At 46.3% G+C, this 19,215-nt stretch overlaps 1 protein-coding gene across 14 annotated transcripts in view; it reads left to right on the top strand.

The window, feature by feature from the left end:
• Nedd4l (NEDD4 like E3 ubiquitin protein ligase) overlaps positions 1–19,215 on the top strand; it is a 300,850-nt gene that overhangs the window by 220,076 nt on the left and 61,559 nt on the right. For all 14 annotated transcript variants that reach the window (XR_013429542.1, XM_078029961.1, XM_078029962.1 and 11 more), the window contains 4 exons: positions 6,174–6,224; positions 14,209–14,270; positions 14,413–14,515; positions 16,112–16,278. Coding sequence is in view for 13 of the 14 variants with exons in the window: in XM_078029961.1 (XP_077886087.1) it covers positions 6,174–6,224; positions 14,209–14,270; positions 14,413–14,515; positions 16,112–16,278 (383 nt within the window). In the remaining variant the exon portion in view is untranslated. The remainder of the gene's footprint in view (positions 1–6,173; positions 6,225–14,208; positions 14,271–14,412; positions 14,516–16,111; positions 16,279–19,215) is intronic.

The raw sequence follows: 19,215 nt of genomic DNA, 5'->3' as shown, positions 1-19,215 counted from the left end.
GGCTTGTGTGGTGGGGCTGCTCTACCCAGAAGTGCAAGACCCTTGCCGGCTGTGGCCACTGAGCCATGGAAATAGATTGTCCAGAGTAAGATGTGCTAAGTGTAGTCTCACTGTGGCTGGCCCCTCCCTGCAGGAGCTAAGGAGATTCTGAGCTCTGCAGGTCTCTTGAGGTTTTGAGTCTAGTTCCCAGAATTCTTACTCAGCATTCACACCCCTCGAGTTTACTGGGTATTAAATTCTGATTATCAAATGCTTCTGTTTGCAAAAAAAAAAAAAAAAAAAAAGTATCATTCCTGCCATCTGTTGACCCTACCAATGGAAACATGCTTATATTTGGAGTTCAAGGGTGGGGACTGAGTGTTCTAGAGCTTATTCTAGAGCTACTTCCACCCACCCAGAGAGGGGACCCATCGGGCACATTGTATCCCTCATAGCTGGACACCTGGAGCAACAGGGACGCATTTGAGCCCACCTAAGAAAACCTTCTCTCAACACAGTTTACGTGCCTGGTTGGGCCCCAGACCAGAGCCAGACCGCGATTGCAGGACTGCTCCCTTCTCTGCCAGAACAGTTAGACCTTGCTCTATCTCCCTGGACCTTCTGTTTTTATCTTCTGAATTTCCCCTAAAAAAGCTTCTCTTAAAGTAGATGGTCTTCTTGACAGCAGACGCAGGCAGCCCAGAGAAGTTCTGCCTGCACGCCTGGCATGGTGCTCCTGGGACTTGTAAAAGTCCTGTGAGTGTCCTGAGGTTTTGTTGACATGGGAGTCTTGTTTGTTGATATAAATAAGAATCACTGTCTCCAGGACACACCGCAGTGTTTTAGTGAATGGCAGATTTCAATCCTTCCTTTCAAGACTCAATGGCAGGGGAGATGGTAGTGTGAAAGCCATAATGAAATGTCTACCCATGTGGATTTAAAAACAAACAACAACAACAAAAAAAAACAAACCTGAGACTTGCTTGGCCTTGTGTTCTGGGGTCTGTGAAGTCAGTTTTGGTAAGTGCATGAGCATTCAGAGAATATTTCATTGTGGCACTTTTCTTTAGTTTTAGTGGAATGTAACAGGATTATCATTTGACAGTAACTGATGACGTATTTCACAGCAGTTTATCTTGAAACCCGAGGCCCCAGGGGTGAATCTGGGACTTGTATGGTGGAGGCTTCCTCTCCGCAGCCTCCTTGATGGAGGCCATTGTGTCTGCCTGTTGAGCAGAGGGAGAGACAGACGAGGGTTCTCTTTCCTTTTGTCTGTGATGAGAATGCTGGTCTCACTTTACTGAGGGATGAGGGTCTAGGAGGAATCGTCTGTGCCACTTAGGTACTTCCCATGCCACAACTGCTAAAGAGACAATGTATTTTTAGCCTTTGGTTTAAGTCTTCTGTGAAAGTTACTTAAGCCGTCATGGCTTAGATAATTCAGAATGCACACGCTTCCTAAGTCAATCCAAAAACGTACCTGTGCCCCGCCTGCAGAGCCCTGTGCTGCAGGAGGAGGCTGCAGGCAGAGGTGGTCTTGAGCACTGGAGCTGGGCAGGAAGGCAGGTGCCATGATTCTGGCTTTGTGTCAGAGGCAATTGTGATGTCTACCTTGATGTGTGACATTAAAGAAAAGGAACTATACTGTCGTTACTCTAAATGCTGATTCTGTAGATTATGTTGTAAATTCTGTGTAGTTTTCTTCCATTTTTCTTAAGAAATTCTAATCTAGCAAGTCACTGTGTGATTTCCAGGGTAAAACTTTAGGCAATCGGTTGTTCTAGGTGGTTTTTATTTTTTTGTAGCTGAGTGGCCCTCAGATTGTTTTGATGATAGGACACACAAAAAAAGATTCATTCTGGATCAGTTCTTAGCACACACATTTTTGTATGTGTGTAACTGAAATAAGGTTTTCAAAATAGTACTTGTATTTCATGTTAAGGCATTGATATTTTTCTGTTCTTTTATACTTTATTTTTAAAAATAGGGGCTGGGGATATAGCTCTGTGGCTGAGTGCTAGCCTAGCATGCACAAGGGAATGGAACCCAGGGCCAACAACAGTAAAAAGAAAAAAATACTTTTTTGTAAAACACTTGTGGGGTTGCAGCTTACAGCTTCAAAAACAGTTCCCCACTAGGTATGGTGGCTCATGCCTGTAATCCCTGCAATTCAGGAGGCTGAGGTAGGAGGATCGCAAGTTCAAGGACAACCCTAGCAGCATAGCAAGACCCTGTCCCAAAATAAAAAATGGGATAGGGATGTGACTCAGTGGTAAAATGCCACTGGGTTCAATCCCTGGTACAGGAGGGGGGAAAAAGAACCCCAACACTGCCTTGATCCATAGCTGTAGTACTTCATGGGTCATTTTCCCCAAGAATTGCCCATACTTTTTGATACGCTTTGCCTAAGGAGCCCTGCAGCCCCAGTGTGATTGTGGGCCACCATCCTAGTGGCTGGTACTTTTCTCCCTCCACAGCCCCCTTCCCTACTTCTTGGCTTCAGTGGGAAGTTCACACCATGCCTGGCCTTGCTGCTGTTGCCATGGCCTGTGCTGGAAGGATCCGGGTAATGAAGTCCTGGTGTGTGATGACTTTGGCCTTCCATCCTTCAAGCCCAGCTCTGACCCAAAGATCAGAGACTCTGTGGTCCTTCTGATGGGTGTGTTGAGAAGTTGGGTCACATGTGAGGTGTGAGGACAGATAAGCCTGGTGTCCACTTCACAGCTGGTGGCTCTGACTAGTGCTCGCTGGGGAGTCTGGGGAAGAGCCCAGGAGCTACCTGGGAACTGTGGTGCTAGTCCTGGTCCCAGGGCCTCTGGCCTTCACATACAGCGGCAGCACACCTCTGCATGACGTGCACACCCTGCTGTCCTTCCTTCTGACTTAAGAGAATCATTGGTTTTGAAGTGGGGAGGAGGGGGCCTTCACATAGTCCATCAGTGTGTAGTGAGCAAACTCCAAGAGACACTGTTTGATTTGTGTGTGTGTGTTTCACTTTTTCATTAATGGAACATGGATTTTTGTTTCACCTTACGTGACACATGTCAGGAGCGCCACTGGACATGGTCATTAAATTGGAAAAGTAATCCGATGGCTCAGCAGAAGGGAACCTGTATAATTGTGTTACTAGCCTGCAGTGTTTTCACCCTGGAGGACAGGATGGCAGGTAGTGGAGGCTGAAATTCAGTGTCTTATCACTTTAAAATCGCCACAAGAAATGCCAGTATTCACTTCACAAGTTAATTTGTAGCTTCTCATAGTTAACATGATGTTTGGAAACAATTTTATAATACTAACGACTAAAAATTTATCTGTTTTTTATAACATTGGTATAAAACGTCACACTCTGGTAAGTGACATCCTAAGACAGTTGTGAGGGCCTTAGATGTTGTCTCTTCAGAGCCCCAGTCAGAACCCTCTGCCTGTCATGCCATCCCTGACAGCTGATCCTGCTGCCACACTCCTGCACATCTTCTCATGACAAGTCCTCCAGGAGAGCTGCTCGTCCTCCCTCATCCCACGACAGCTCTTCTGCAGTGTTGAAGCCGTTTGTAAGAATTCACGTCATGCCTTTAGCCTAAACACTTTATTTCCTAAACTTTCTCCAGTTTTGGCAGCAAAAGGATGTTTTGAAACCTATGCCTCTTGGCCAAATGCATCTTCCATTGAATGGTGGAATGTTGCTTTAACCCCATTCATTTTGAGCCGGCATTATTTGGGCCTTGATTTCCTGTTTTATTTTAAAAAAATAATAATTTAATAAATAATAATTATTTCTTAAATAAACTAATTTTATTTCCATCTTCTTTGATGTAAATAACAGCCTTCTCCTCCCTTTGGTGGGGAGGTTCCTTTATCTCTGACTGTGTTAGAAATTGTTTTTCCAATGTGACAAGGAAATTTAATAAGGCAGGAGCGGGTTTCCCAGCCTCACAGAACCTCAGGGAATTCGGCAAACTGTTTCATTGGAGAAAAGGAGCTGGTGGAGTGAGAGACCATATACCCAGAAATCTGTAATGGAACCTCCTAAAGTTGCAGGAGACTACTGTCATCCGAGTTCCCCTTCCTCACCCTTGAAAGCCAGCATTCGGGGAGAAGCCCAGGGCCAGTACTCGCCTTGCTCTCTTGCCACTCACTGAGATGGGCAGAGTGTGGGTTAAGAGCAACCTGGGAGCCAGCCTGTCGGGAACTTGGCAGGTCACTCACCATTGAGCTTTCCTGTCTATAAAACGGGTGAGATAATGGTGCCTGCCTCCTGGGCTGCTCCAGGATGCGCCACAGCTTTGGCACGGAGCTTTGAGTAGGGTGAGCACTCTGGCAGGGTTTGCTGCTGCACCATCAGTGTCGGCCTCCTCTTTTTAGGTGTCTGGCAGAGCTTAACTCACGTTATCAGTTTAGAACCCAGACATCTCCCTAGTAAAGCAACATGGCACCTAGATGTTTTGTGAATTTTTGCTGAAACGCACTTCGGGGGGAAAAAATGCACTTAGGCTCATGACTCATGAGTAGCTTTAATGATACTGTCTTCTGATGATCAGTCACATTCTGTGACTTCCTACATCAGCAGTGACTAGGGGAGGAAGAGGAGGATTGGTGGGGTGGTGACAGTACCCGTCGCTCATATTAGGTAGACACACAACTTATGGCCAATAGGCAACAAATTTCCATTTCTTGTATGATGGTACTGACATTTATACCAGTTTTAAAACTATAATGAAACCAGCCCAACGGAGGACTAACCCTGGCCTGAGTCCCTGGGGAGCAAAGCTGTTGTTTTCCAGGCTTTCTGCTGACTGCTGCTCTCGGTAAAATGTAAGGAACTGATGGGCGCCTCCCTTGTAGTCTTCTGTTAGAGGAGGCCTCCCCATGGTGGGTTGAGGCAGAGAGAACTGAGAAAAGTTCTGAAAGAGCTCAGGAGCTCATCTCATTCTTCAGGAGCACCCCATCAGCTCTGACTTTGATTTCTCATTATCCTTCATGCATCGTTTAGAGCAGACAGAGATGGGCTTCCCAGTTAATCAAAATTTTTTTTAACTATCTAAAAGGAAATTCTTAAGCCTGGAGCAAATCATTTCAAAAGATCTTGTTTATATTTACCTACTGCTCCACTAAGTGAAAGAAGAGAATGTTGTTTTCAAGTAGAGTTGGAAAGTAGTTTCTGCAAATTAGAATATTTCTGAGTAAATCAGCAGAGTGAAAGTAAGGACCCGGGATTCAGAGTGAGGCAAGCTGGGCTCTCCTTTGGCTTTTCCTCAACTAGCTGTGGAATGGGTTTGATGACATGTGAGGAACTCTCCAGCTTTTATGCATTTTGAGTGTATGTTTCAGTATGCTACATATTTCTATGAGTGGCAGGAGTCCTGTTCTGATTTGCACCTCTGGTCATCTGAACACCAGAGGCCACTCTGTAAACCTTGTAATGTGAGACCTGGTGTGGACACAGCTGTGAGATGCCCTGTAGTCCAGGCCAGAGACTCATGAACCTGAGTTATGACTTCCCAGGTCACTCCCAGAGCCTGAAAGAGGTCCAGCGTGTATCTCCTAATGAATTCTACCTGGGTCCCCTGTAAGTCGGGAATGAGCATGCCGTGTGGTGGATGAGAGAGGGAGGGGTTTGGCATGTTCAAAAATTATAGGACTTGATCCCCACATTTTCAAGCAGTGTACTTAATGGATTGAAATGGCGTTCATCTTTTAGGATCTGTGGTTCATAAGATTTATTCATAACTAAGCTATGTACTCTTTCCCTAGACACTCAGTTCTCAGGAAGCCCTGGGTTTATAGTGCAGGATAAATTAATAGTTGTTAAAATGTTCCCAGCATCTCTGTACTACCTTCCTTTTAAAATGGGCCCAGCTCTACTCCCAGCCGCTCAGTGGCCTTCCATGTTCATGCCCCTGAGTGCCCACAAGCTCACAACCCTGACAGATGATTCCTTAACATCCTGTTTGGTAGTAAATGCCAACCAATGTCTCAGACAGCCGAAGACGAGATGCACAGTGTTTTCTGCTCTCGGGTCTCCTGGTGACTGCTCTCTATGCCTCACCTTGGCCCTCTGCCTTCAGTCCCCACCGAATTCAGAGTCAGGCTCTGAACCTCTGTCTCTTTTTACAATGAAACTTTTTTTTTAAGAATGTTTTACTGACATTCATTGAATAACTGGCAGCATTAACCGCTTGCTCTCTTCTTTACAGACACGAGACGACTTCCTGGGCCAGGTGGACGTGCCCCTTAATCACCTTCCGGTAAGGACAGCTACGTGTCTGTGTTGCATGCTGAGGGTAGAGGCTCCTAATTGCTTCCAGCTGGTGTGTTGCAGAGTGGCATCCCTCGCCACCACTGAGAGGCCACAGCCGCGCCCTCTTCCTGGTTAGAAGGCGGGCCCTGTGACGGGATGGACAGAGACTCTCTTAGTTGTAAGATCCCGTGTGTCTGAGTCACATGAGCACTCGGGTCAGCCTCCCCAGCTCCAACTCTCTTCTGCTCTTTAACTCCTCTACCTTTGTGCCTCACAGAAGGGACATCTCCTTATGTCAAGCCCCTCTTCCTGTTACTTGGTATCTTTGCTCCCAGATCCACCCTTTGGTCTCTGCTGCTATTCATTTCTCTGAGTCTGGAAGTCTACCTGCTGTGTGTCTTAGCTGTGTTTACCCAGTTGGGCTTACAGCTTTCTTAGTCGGCATGGAGACAGAAGAGATTCTGAGCAGCCTGACCCCTGGAAACCCTGCCTTAGCGTTAGAAAGTGCACCGCGCTACCACATGTGCGGCCACTGGCTTTCCTCTGTGCTCAGATTGGCAAAACAGTTGAGGCTGTGGCTATAACTGCTTTTGGGGGTGTCGCCTGCAACCCCCGAGGCAGTAGATACAGTGTGGGATCAGACCTGGTGGAGGTAGATATTCCATATTCGACTTCAGCTTTCCAGATGGTTCCATCTCCTCCTGGCCTTCTTTCCCTGGGCAGCACAAAGTAACATAAGTAGGAGCTGTGAGAAGAGAGTCAAATATTTCTGCCTTACAAGGGTGCTGTGTTTTCTCAGTGCTTTGAGCTCGTAGCATAAATAGTCCATAAACTATAATGACTTAACCCACCTAGCGCAAGCCTCCCGCTGTGTGCAGACTGGGGCCGTTCCTGTACGTCAAATGCCAAGGCTGGATCTTCCTGAGGAAGCTGTGAGGAGATGTTGGGAAGGAATGTGCTAGCAAGCAGTTGACTCTTGCTCACTCACGGAACCTATTATGGGAGAAAGGGTTCAAATGCCTTCCCTCCCCGAGGACGGGAGCAGAAGTGATAGCATTGCAATATTTTTTGTTTCTACTTAAAAACCTGAAGCTCCAAGGTGCCTCAGGAAGGGGTGTGTGTGTGAGAGGGGAGGAGGGAGGTTTCTCCGTGAGACCAATTCCTAAGTCATCAAAAATAAAAATATATATATGTATAATTATTTTCATTGGCTCACATTGAGAGGATATGAATGTCTCGTGTGTTGTGAGGAAAGACTCTGCATTCCTGCATCTCTGGGTTTCTACTCACACTCTTCAGATGAAGCTATAATCTTGTCATGATTTTAAACATGGTGTTTGGTTGGTTCTTTGGGTACCCCCAAGTGCCCTTTCCCTAAAGTAACAAACCTCACCCTTGCTAAGATGCTTATAAGAGGCATAAGTTAAATATGTAACCATGTGCCATTAAGCCCTGTTTGAGTGATTCGCTGGTGGTTGGTTTTGAAAGGTTGGGGCATAGCTTCCAGAGAACAGAAGAATGTTTCTCTTCAAGAGACCAAGTCAGCAAAGGGAATAGACTTCACCTTGGGATTCCGAATGGTGGGTCTCCCCTGATGTTCATTTCCCGGAGTCTCTGCATTGCCCACCTGCTGTGTGTCTTAGCTAGTGTTGACCCGTTGGGGGCTTACAGCATTCTTAGTGTGAGCTTTCAAAGAAAGCCGTGTGAGGCTCAGGGGAGAATTGAAACCAGGTTAAAGAGGGTGGGACAGTGAGCCCCTGGAGTGGATGTGTACTCCAACATGAGCTATGTGCATGGAATGATGATGGATCCTCCTAGTTATGCATGTGCCCGAAGAGCAGCCTGCCGCCGACCTCCATCCTCCCCATACTCCAGGGTGACTAGCTTTTTGAGCCAACTCCATTCAGGGGAATGAACCACAAAGACCACAAGAGAGGACTCAGGTTACGTTCTTTATCTTCCTTGTGGTCATGGATCCCAAGTAGCATATTCTGAAAGGGCAAGGCTTCTGGTCCCAGGATTTGAGGTGCTTTCCTGTACGTATTTGATCATACGTGAAGCATACTTAGGGAAAAATTGCAGAGTGTCATTAATTGAATCTGATAATGCTCTGGTGTGAGTGTGTAACATGGAAACTAGCATTGGAGTCTGTTTTAGGGATGAATAATGTCTGCTCTCTTCTTGGTGGCTCCATAAGCATTGTCAAAAAAGATCATCTATGACCCATAGATTCAATATTTGTCAAAAGGACCAAGGTTTGGATAAAAGAAAATATTAATCTAAAAAAGTGCTCCAGCTGTCTTAGCAGTCCAGAAGGAAACTATTGGAAACAAGGACGTGGTGGTCCAGTGGCCCCTGCCAGCTCACCTCAGCCTTTTCAGGGGGTAAGGAACCTGGGTGTAGGACTATGGATTGACTTGATATGGCCCCACTCTCTGCTGGAGAATTCACTCTTTCAACAAATATCCATGTAGGGGACATAGTTTTTGAAGATGGTTCAGTGAAACAAGTTCCTCTGTGGTGTGGCCAGGTGCCTCCATTACAGGAGCCACACCTGCGAGTTCAGCATTAGAAATGTGGCTGTGCCTGGGAGCTGAATTTATAATTCTCCTTCATTTTAATCAAGATTTAAGCTTCAGGAGCCATACGTGGCAAGTGGGCTGCCACATGGAATGGCACATGGGAAAATCAAACCCGAGATCCCTGACGGAGGTCAAAAGTGCCTGATTCTAGATTCTTCTTTCCTCAGATGAGAGTTCTCACTACCGGGGCACCACAGGTGGGAGTTTTCATTTCTTCTCCCTCACCTGAGGCTCTCTCTCTCCAATTCTACATATGTACCACACTAAATATATTTAACTTAGATAAGAAAGGGCTTTGCATTTTGGATGTTTTCCAGATCTGTATTACTGCCTGTTCCTTCATGCTGACGTGTTATTCACTTATTTATTTTAAGGCATTTCAAGCCTGGAACGAGGCCTTGTCTTGTTGCCCAAGAAATTGTAAGCCCTTCTCTTTTTTGAGGGGGAAGGGGGTGCCAGGGATTGAACTCGGGAGCACTCAACCACTGAGCCATACCCCAGCCCTATTTTGTATTTTAGAGGGCTTCACTGAGTTGCTTAGCGCCTTTCTGCTGAGGCTGGCTTTGAAGTTGTGATCCTCCTGCCTCAACCTCCCAAGCTGCTTGTCTCTGCCTTGCTTGCTTCTTTCTGCTTGCAGATGTTGCCAGCCCTCAGTGACATCCCTCATCTAAACCAGGAAAGTGGATTGGGGGTAGACTCTCATGATTGTTAGGAAATTGTTTTTGATAATTTGAGTATTCTATTTCATGTTTCGCATGTGATTTGGAAAAGGACATCTTGGAGCCACATAACTGATGGTGGTTGACGAACTCTTCCTTGTTAATCTAGAGGCCTGTCGCTGTGGTTGCCAGTGGATATTGGTGTTTACAATGTAAAAACTCACTTTCAGGTTCTGAGGCGTGGCTCTTTCAGCGTCCCCTTGTGCAGTCATGAATTTCCTGTCCTAGAGATGCCTCCCAGGCAGACCAGAGGGTTTGCTTAGCCTCCCTTGCTGGGCTCACCTAACAGCAGCTCCTGGGTGGAGGCTACAGGCGAACAGGCTCTTCAGCCTTGTGGCGCTGACCCACGTGCTCCTCCACAGCCCACTGCCAGGAGCTGGGTACCTGGGTTAATTAAGGGTCCTGCTGGGCCTGTGAGCCATCGGTGCAAGTCCAAGTTGCCACTCTGCCAGAAGACGGGGAGGAGGGAGCTGGGAACCAAGAGGTGGGCAGGGAGGTAGTGGAAGCCTGGGTTCCACATGGTAGAAACACACTGCCTCTGTTCTCAGCTGCCTTTTCCCCCTCCGATCATGGATTCCCCAATGCTTGGTTCTTACCAGATACTTCCAGATGCAGGAAGAAAATTTTGGAATTGTGGTTCACTTTCATGTGTGGTTGTGAGACTCAATCCTCTTGTATTATTTGTGGGAAAAGTAGATAGGAAGTAGGATTCACCTCTGTTTCCCTTGCTTTATTCCAGATTAACGGCTCATCTTTAATACCTCTTTTCCGTTTTATTTCATATCAAGGCGAGGAGTGAAAGAAGGGGGAGCCAGGGGAGGGCAAATAGGATTGGTAGGCTGACCCTTTATGTAGGTCAGAGAATTAAGGAAACCTGAAGACTTACTCTAAGAAGTCTCCAAAGGTCAGGTTTAGAAGAGGGCTCTGCAGGCTTTATTGACTGCTATGTGGGAGATGGGCGAGTTGCCTATTAACCTTAACCAAGATAGTATGTCTTCCTAGAATGAGGGTGCTTTCCATAGAACGAGGGTGCATGCACAGATGAGACCAAGTTTCCATCCAGCTCTGTGACAGAGCCCCAGAGCTGGTCCAGTGCTCCTAAGCAGAGGCATTGGTGGCTGGGATGACATGCGTGTTACCTAGGAGATGCTGGCAGCAGCAGAAATGGAAGGCTGTGCCTGCAGGTCCTGTCGCCTGCAGCTTAAACGCAGTATCTCTTGTTTCCTACTCTGGGCACCCGAGCAAACCTAGATAGCTGTAACTGTACGTGTTTGTTGATTGTTTTAAACTGCGCTTTCACATTTGTTTGCTAAATTCAGTGCATAATTACTTAAAAGTTCATAGAGTATTTGATTAGTCGTATCTACCAATTATTTAGGGATAAAAATAACTCTGGGGCTTGTATTAACAACAGAATGAAATTCTGATGGGGTTTTCTCACTGTGCTTCTGAGCTTTTTCTTCTTGCTTAGTTGTAGCTCCCTTGCCTTTAGAGACCCCAGCAAAAAACCCTACCTCTGTGGGCAGTGCCCGGGGGCAGAGTGCTCTTGTTAGAATGTTCCCGTCTCCCACCTCAGTCAAGTGCTGCTTGGTGCAGCTATGGCTAACTTCTGACCTTTAGCTCTTCCCAAAGTAAAAAGCATTTTCAGGGTGCTGCCCTAGCTGCTGCTTAGTACTTGAGGGTGGCCAAGGTGGTCAACATTCTTTCACCCCTTTTCTATTTACAGCTCGTGGCAACTGATCCTTCTCTTGTGTGCAGAATCCAGTGTCATGGAATGTAGAGGGAGTTGAAGGGTATTTGTGTATTCCCAAGTATATTTTCCAGATGAGGAAACTTAAGACCAGGGAGAGAGATTACCTGTCCAACAATTGGCAGGTTGTTCATAGTACTGGACCCCACCCCAGCATCAGTGTGCCTAGGCACAGTCAAGGGTGTGGGGGACAGGAGTAGCCTGAAGCTTGGGAGCTTCTGGTGGTTGCAGGCAGATTTTGAGTTTGAAGACCTAGGAGACCCTCCCCCTGTCCATTTGCCTGCAAAAATAATTTATCTCACCATGTGTCATAGTGACTGTACTTTTTGCTAAAGCAACTGTCCTCTTTAGGATGACAGCAGGGTATATTCTTTTGAATTTGCATCTATTTGTGATGGCTTCTCACTAGGAGCATCCTTGGTACCCTCCTGGGATCCCCACCTGGCTCTCTCCAGGGAGCATGAGCAGGTTGTGACCTGGATAAATGCATGTAGTTATCTACATGGTTACCATCCTGTTCAGGCTGGAGAATTTCATTTTCATCTTTAGTGCCCTGCCTCCTGTTGCCCAGCATTGAGTTGGCGATACTCCTGTGACATGAAAATGTAGAACTGACTCATGGCAATGATCGCCAAGCTTGTTAGGTGTGGTAGGCACCTTAGGACTGTGGTAAGCCACTACAACTAACCAACTTAACCTTCCCAACAACTCTCTTAAGATCCAGTCCCTGATTCATTTTGTAGATGAGGACATTGGAGCACAGAGAGGTAAGGACCCTCTGGGCCACACAAAGCCAGGGCACAGACCGCTCGATCTGTGAGGTGCTGGTGTTTGAACTACATGGTGTGTGCACAGATTCACTTCTGAGTCTGCTGAGTGCTGCTCTTCCCCGCTCACTCCCTTGCTCTCTCCTCTATTCCCGGGTCCTTGTGCTAAGATCCTGTAAGCTGTGCTCATGCTGTGGGTTCCCCGAGGTTGTGCTGTTCTTCCTCCCACTTCTCCACCTGCCACAACCTGCCCACTCACCCCAAAACCATTTCCATCTCCAAGTCAGAGCCAGTCTTTTCCCTCCACCCTAAGTCTTAGAGATTGTAGCGGCCCCATGTCAGTGGATGTGTGGAGCCACAGAGCCCCGTGCACTGTGACGGCCCCGCCCATGCAGCTGAACCCCCAGGCCAGGACTGTGTCATAGCCACCCATCACTGCTCTAGAAGTGTTTGTTGCTTGAATAAATGAAAAAATGAAGGAATACCAGAAGTAGAATTCTTGATTACTGAATGTTCCATTATGGGTAATGTATATTTAACTTTTTTTTTTTTTGGTAGAAAATGTTCCCAAAATGTCTGATTTCGATTTACTATCTTAACTAAGAACAGACTAGAGAATATAATTGACTTTGATCAATGATACACTAGAATTTCAGGGCCTCAGTGGTTTTGATAGAGCAAATGGACTTATATCTCTGCCTGCTGAGCTCCAAGCAATGCTCTTGGCACCAGCAATCCAGGGTGAGCACATTCAAGTCTCTGATCTCATGGGCTTACATCCTAGAAGAGGTGGATGATAAACTCGTCAATAAACGAGTACAGGATAATTTCAGATAGCGATAGGGGAAGATAAAGGAGAGCGGAACAATAGAGGAAGACGAGGTAGGCTCCATAGTGACAGTTTAAGATGAGGGCTCTGGGGGTGAGGTGGCAGATGGAGACAGCCAGGCCATCTGGAGTCAGCTGTCCAGCAGAAAGACCTGCCAGGGGCTGGGTCCTACTACAGCAGGATTAGATGTGATTGGCACAGATGACAGATGAGGCCAGGATGGTTGGAGTATGAGGAGTGGTCAGGAAGACTGGTTCATAATGAGGATAAAGGTAATTAAAAACCCAGTTATATACCTTGTAGGTCATAGGAGGGAATTTTAATTTTATTACGAGACAAATAGGAAGATATTGAGAGGTTAAAGCAAGGAATGACGTCAGCTAATACCATTTCAAATATAATAGTTTGCACATACACATCCTTTGTATACTAAATCATTGTACTCTGGTTTGTCTCTTGCTATAAAAGTATTTTAAATTGCATTTAATTGAAGGGTCTAGATATTTGAGGTTTTAGAAGTGTAGTATTTTTTTAAATAATTAGCAGGGCTAGGGCTGTATCTCAGTGGCAGAGCGCTTGCCTAGCACGTGTGAGGCACTGGGTTCAATCCTCAGCACCACATAAAATAAACAAAGGTGTTGTGTCCATCTCCAACTAGAAATGTATTTTAAAATCTTTTAAAATAATAGTAACACTTATGTTTCCCAATGTCCTGCTTCATTAGGACAGACAACTTCGTACAATAAAGTGAATACTGACTTCTTTTCATATGAACAGATTTCATCTCGTTTTAAAGCTCCTAGCTTTGAAAAGTAAGTCCCAGGAGAGGATCAGATGGTAGCACTCGTTGGTTTCTGTGCTGGAGATAAATCTGTCAATTCTCTTAGGCTAATGACATGATGTTTTAATGCAAGAAATAAAGTTGCCTTCAAAAATTAGGTCTTGAGGCCTCTACATTTAGATTTCTTGAGTCACAAGGGAAAATAAGACACCAGTGACCCTTGGTTCTCTGAAGCTGATCCACTCCCTGAGATTGTGGCCGCACCCTGCAGTTAGAAATTACACTTGGCAGCAACGGCTATAATTTTGTCATTTGTCTGTGGCAGGGGTTGCCTCCTAAAACCCAATGTGGATAGTGACATCTAGTGGATCTTAAGTAGACAAAACCTCGTGTGTCCTATCAAATGCTTAATCAATCATCTAGTACCAATGGAGGAACCAGCTTCCTTTCACCTTGGCCATGTTCTAAAGTATGAAAACGTATTCTCTAGAACCCAGACTTCTGTCTCCAAAACACAAAACTGTCAGGAGCATGGAAGCCTAACTTACTTTTTCTTCTCACAGACAGAAGATCCAACCATGGAGCGACCCTATACATTTAAGGATTTTCTTCTCCGCCCAAGAAGGTGAGGTTTGGGGTGGATGTGGCGGGGTGCTGTCCTGCTGGCTTCAGGCACTGGTTTCTTGGGACAATTTCAGCAGTCCCTGTAAGCAGGAAGGACATAAGCAAGCCATATCCTTTATGACCAATTTTCTCCCTTTACGCAGTCATAAATCGCGAGTGAAGGGATTTTTGCGGCTGAAAATGGCCTACATGCCGAAGAACGGAGGTCAAGATGACGAGAACAGTGAGCAGACGGACGACATGGAGGTATGCAGGGAGCCGCAGGCCCTGGCCTGCCTTCCTGGCTCAGTGCCCTGACATTCCACTGCGAGGCTTTGTCATTGAAAGAGGAGAGAAGTTTATGAAGTTAAATATGAGAACACTTAATGTCCCCAGATACATTTGTGGTGGTCTACCAGTGTATTTTAGTAAAGTTGAGCTTTTTTTCTCCTACGACACTAACTGGACAGTGGGTCCTTAGACGGTGTAGAATACTCTGTGGACAGCCCTCTGCCCCAAGACTCCCCTCACTCGCCAGGGCGGCTGTTGCTTTGGGCTCTCGGCTCTCCCTAAATTCCTTGTTGTACCTGAAGCTGCCTCAGAGGGGGCTAAGGTGACTCGGAAGGTGTCTCTCCATTTCTTATTCATTTGACCCACAGGTGATAGCCTGCATTAGAAGAGCTCTCCTCTGGAAATACCATTTTGAAATTAGTTGTCCAGAGCAATTTACTTTTTTGCCCTCCTGGCATCGTGGCCTCTCAGCTTTCTGGTCACATACCTGTGCCAGGGGTCCCCTTGTGCCTTCTCTTCACACGCCTCAGACAGTGCTGTTTCCTTGGACACACTCTCATTGTTCTGCAAGTGCCCATTGAACAGGCCTCTCGGAGGCTGTCTCCACATCTGTTTGCAGCTGTCACATATACACGATTCGTGAATAATGTGTTGTGGGCACGCTGACCAACCCCCTACCAGTACCAAGCCGTGTTCGCAGGTGGCGCTGGCTGCTGGCTTCGCAGCTCCCACACGTGGAGAGGACTGCAGTGGGTGGCAGGCCACGGTGGAGGCTGATGTTTCGTCAGCGCAGCAACAGATTTTTATTTCAAATCCAAGGAATTTTTTTACACTCTTCTCGCCTTCCAACTGCAGTAACCAGTGAATTACTTAATTTTCCAGTGACTTTACTAGGGGATGTTAGGAAAGCAATACTTAATGCCTAAAGTATGCGTGGTGAAAATGTCACTCTCACCCTGGTACCACGAAGCCTGTTTGTGTCCAGAGCCTGAGGAGGCTGCAGCAGCCCTTCTAGACTTCTTCTGGCTCCTGGGATTAGAGCTGACCAGGGCAGAGGCTTCCCTCCCTCTCCGTGCTGGCCTCGGGGCCATCCTCCAGGGACCATCAGAGCCCTGGGCTTTCCGATCCCCCGGGGCATGCTTTCTGTGATAACTTTGGGTTTATGGCTCACCTTTACCCTCAGGAGGTGTCCAGTGGATGTCAGCTGTAACACGGCCCATGGTCATGGGCTTCCTACAGCCCTGTTCTTCAGGTCAGAATAACAAACAGGAAACATGACAGGGGTATAATGTGACTTAAGTGACTTCCCAGACTGCGTATCCCAACCTGTGTGGCTCCCTGCAGTGGAGTCCTCTTGGCGGGCAGCATGAGTCAGACCACTGCTCAAAAGATTTTGAGACTTAACATTTATTTTTTAATTTTTTGTTTTTTTGAAATTCATCCAAATGTGATACATGAAGCCATTGCAAGAACCAGGGCATGGCAGAGCAAGGCAGGAGGTCACAGAACACTGGCTCTTCCCCACCGTCTGAAGAAATAACCTCATAATCTTCATTGAATTTTGTTCCACAGCATGGGTGGGAAGTTGTCGACTCCAACGACTCGGCTTCCCAGCACCAGGAGGAGCTTCCCCCTCCCCCTTTGCCCCCAGGGTGGGAAGAGAAGGTGGACAACCTGGGACGTACTTACTATGTCAATCACAACAACCGGACCACGCAGTGGCACCGCCCCAGCCTAATGTGAGTACCACACAGGGTGGGGGCACTCGGTCACCCCTGCAGATTAGGTGTGAATAGGGTGACTCTGGGACAAGGCTGGGAAATAAACCATGTGTCAGTCAAGCAAGTGGCTCCTCACAGAGGTGGGGACTTGAGAGCCAGCGAACGTGGGTCAGGAGGGAAGACACTGTCACCTGATGTCTTGCGCTTCAGTATGAGCTGGTTTGCTTCACACGTATTCTTTATATTCAATCCTGACATCTGTTTTTCCAGGAGTTATTGTATGTTTAATGATTGTATTGCTTCCCTCTCCTTTAGCATACTCTCCTGACTGACCCAGAATGCAAAACAAGCAAACGGGCTTTGCAGTTTTCTGTTTTCCTTTGAATTTTTTAATTTTTATTCCTTTAAATTATTTGATTTGGAAACCCTCTGAAAAGCTTTTTTTTTTGCATTTTTGGAAAATGTATATATTATCCCCTTTATATGATTAGAAATGCATTAGAGATTTGGAAAGTCAGAATTAATAATTATTTATTCTAATCATTCACCAGCTTCAGGGATGCAGTGAGCCAAGGTGATGTTTTATTCCCTCAACATTTTTTTTTTCATAAAAGCAAATGAATCCTAGTTAAACCTCAACTACTATAAAAGGTTTTGAAGCAGGTTGTTGTTAAATGGTAATGCACAGCAAGATGTAAATCTAGTGGTACATAAGAAAGAGCAAAACCAAAGTACTAAGGAAAACAAAATTATTCTAGAACTTACGAGCTTCCTAGCAATCAAGACGAGTGGGTAGTTATCAATTATTGTATAATTCTCAATATGCAATGAAGGCAGGAATACTAGCTGAGAACATTTTCTCTTCAACCCATATTCTGAAAGAAATTTGCTAGTGATACTTTTTAGATAGGTGGTGGTAGCGGTATACTGAGAAGTGTTCTTCTAAACCTTTCTGAGAGAGCGCAGAGGTACTCTGCATGTGACTAAAGTGGAGAAGGTGACCAATTTGGCCGGTTTAGGTTTTACTTAATTTGGGAGTAAAGCTTACAGAATCTGGAGCAATGAATACCTGATCCTCCCTGAGCCTCCAAGTGGGTTCTCATGAGTATCATTTGTCCTTGGTCACTTTGGACTGCCCATTAGCTCATTGTTCCCAGAACAGCATAACTATCAAGACATTGGGGTAATGCTGAACTCTTCTTGGCTATCTTTTTTTCCCATAGAAATACAAATGGACATGATTTAGTTGATACTATTTATTTGCTCATAATTTTATTTATTCCCATATTCCCTCTCATTAAAAATCTTAGCTATTAAAAGTATGATAAGTCATTTGGCTATTTTCGGTGTTTGTAGTAAAATTGACCATGGACCCCTCTTGGGCTTGGCTGCGTCTAGTGATGGGAAGTAGGAACTATACCCTAATGAAGCACCTTCCTCCACTTGCCCCAGACAGCACAAGAAACCAGAACCTGAAAAGATGGCATTGCTAAGATGGCCAGAGTACCACGTGACCTTGTGGAAGAGGGACCAATAACAATAAAGGGACCAAATCACAAAGGAAGAAGTAGCTAACAGATAGATGGAAAGGTCTTCATCTCTGTTCATCAGTACCTTGCAGATTGAAGTCTGCGGTTTTGAGATAAACGGGGACACTTGCTACTTTCTTGACCTCACAGAATTATGAAGCTCTAATGAGGGAATTCCTGAGAAGACACTTGGGAGTGTTTCCTCTGCATTCCATCTCCAAACTCCTCACCACGTGTCCATTAAATAAGTACAGATTCTGTGGGTCAGTTGAACCTCAGTAACTTGGTTAAAAACGGTACCACCTTTGAGGACAGTGTGTCCCAGAGAACCAAAGCAAACCAGAGGGTGCACCTCACGTAATGCTGGCTCTCGTCACTAAGCCAGAAGCAGCGGGGAGAAATGCAGCTCTTGGCATGAGTTCAGGTTCCAGCCTGGTTTCAGGAGAAACTGGGACATGGTTGTCCCTGTCAGTGAGGCATCAGTACCAGGGGGAGGGGCTGAGTCAGGAAGGACAGCAGCAGAACTTGGTGGGACACAAGGATGCCTTCCTTTCCAGATGGCTCGGCTTCTAGAAAGCGAGACAAGTCAGGGGGATGTCAGTCTCCTTGACAGAGACCTTTCATCTCCTCTGCACTTCTATGGATTGGGGTTCTTTTCCCTCAATTTTGTTAGATCCGATCCAAAGAACTTGGACCCCCAGAATTATCTTTTGAGAATTGATTTAGTTCAAAAATAACCCAGTTTTCACAGAATGCTGCATCACCATCAGAGGGAAAGGGCTGCCGTTAGGAAGTATCCGAGTCAAGAGGTCAGACAGTGGTAGTTTGTGCCAAGCCAAGTGGTGACCACCTCAGTGACCAGTGTTGCCCACCTGCTACAAGCCCCCTTTGAACAGGTTTGAGTTCTGTCATTGACTCCCTGCTGCCCTTGGGACATTCCCACGGGGTTCTTCATCGCCCGCTCTCTCGCCACCCGCAGACACAGACCTGGTTCTTTCAGTGGCCTGTGACCGTTGCCTTCTCCTATTTTGGGTCCTGTGGGTAGAAGCCCATCTCCCAAACTAAAGCAAGGACCAAGAGCCTGGGGCATGCCCTTCCTGGGCCACTGCACGGTCTCAACCGACCGGCCTTCCTCTTCTGTCCAGGTCCTCAGTAGCCTTGTGCTGCTCTACTTCTGGACTGCAGCAAAATACGTTCTCAATGGACCACTGTCCAACAGGGGCCACTTCTGGAAGTGAGTGGAGGTGCAGTCACTGCTTCGGGTCATCCCTGCAGTCACTACTGTACCAAGGATGAAGTGATCTGTCATCTGTGGTTGGCCCTAAGCTTGATTTCAAGGCAGGTGGACCCATGCTCTCTCTTGCCATGTTCCCCCAAAGTCAGTGAAGAATGTGTATGAAAAGCAATGACCCAAGGAAGACTGAAG

The sequence above is a fragment of the Ictidomys tridecemlineatus genome, chromosome 13 (genome assembly GCF_052094955.1).
Source record: "Ictidomys tridecemlineatus isolate mIctTri1 chromosome 13, mIctTri1.hap1, whole genome shotgun sequence".
In the NCBI taxonomy this organism is placed as follows: domain Eukaryota; kingdom Metazoa; phylum Chordata; class Mammalia; order Rodentia; family Sciuridae; genus Ictidomys; species Ictidomys tridecemlineatus.
Note: the sequence above shows the minus strand (reverse complement) of the source record. Positions and strands in the feature narration are given on the sequence as shown.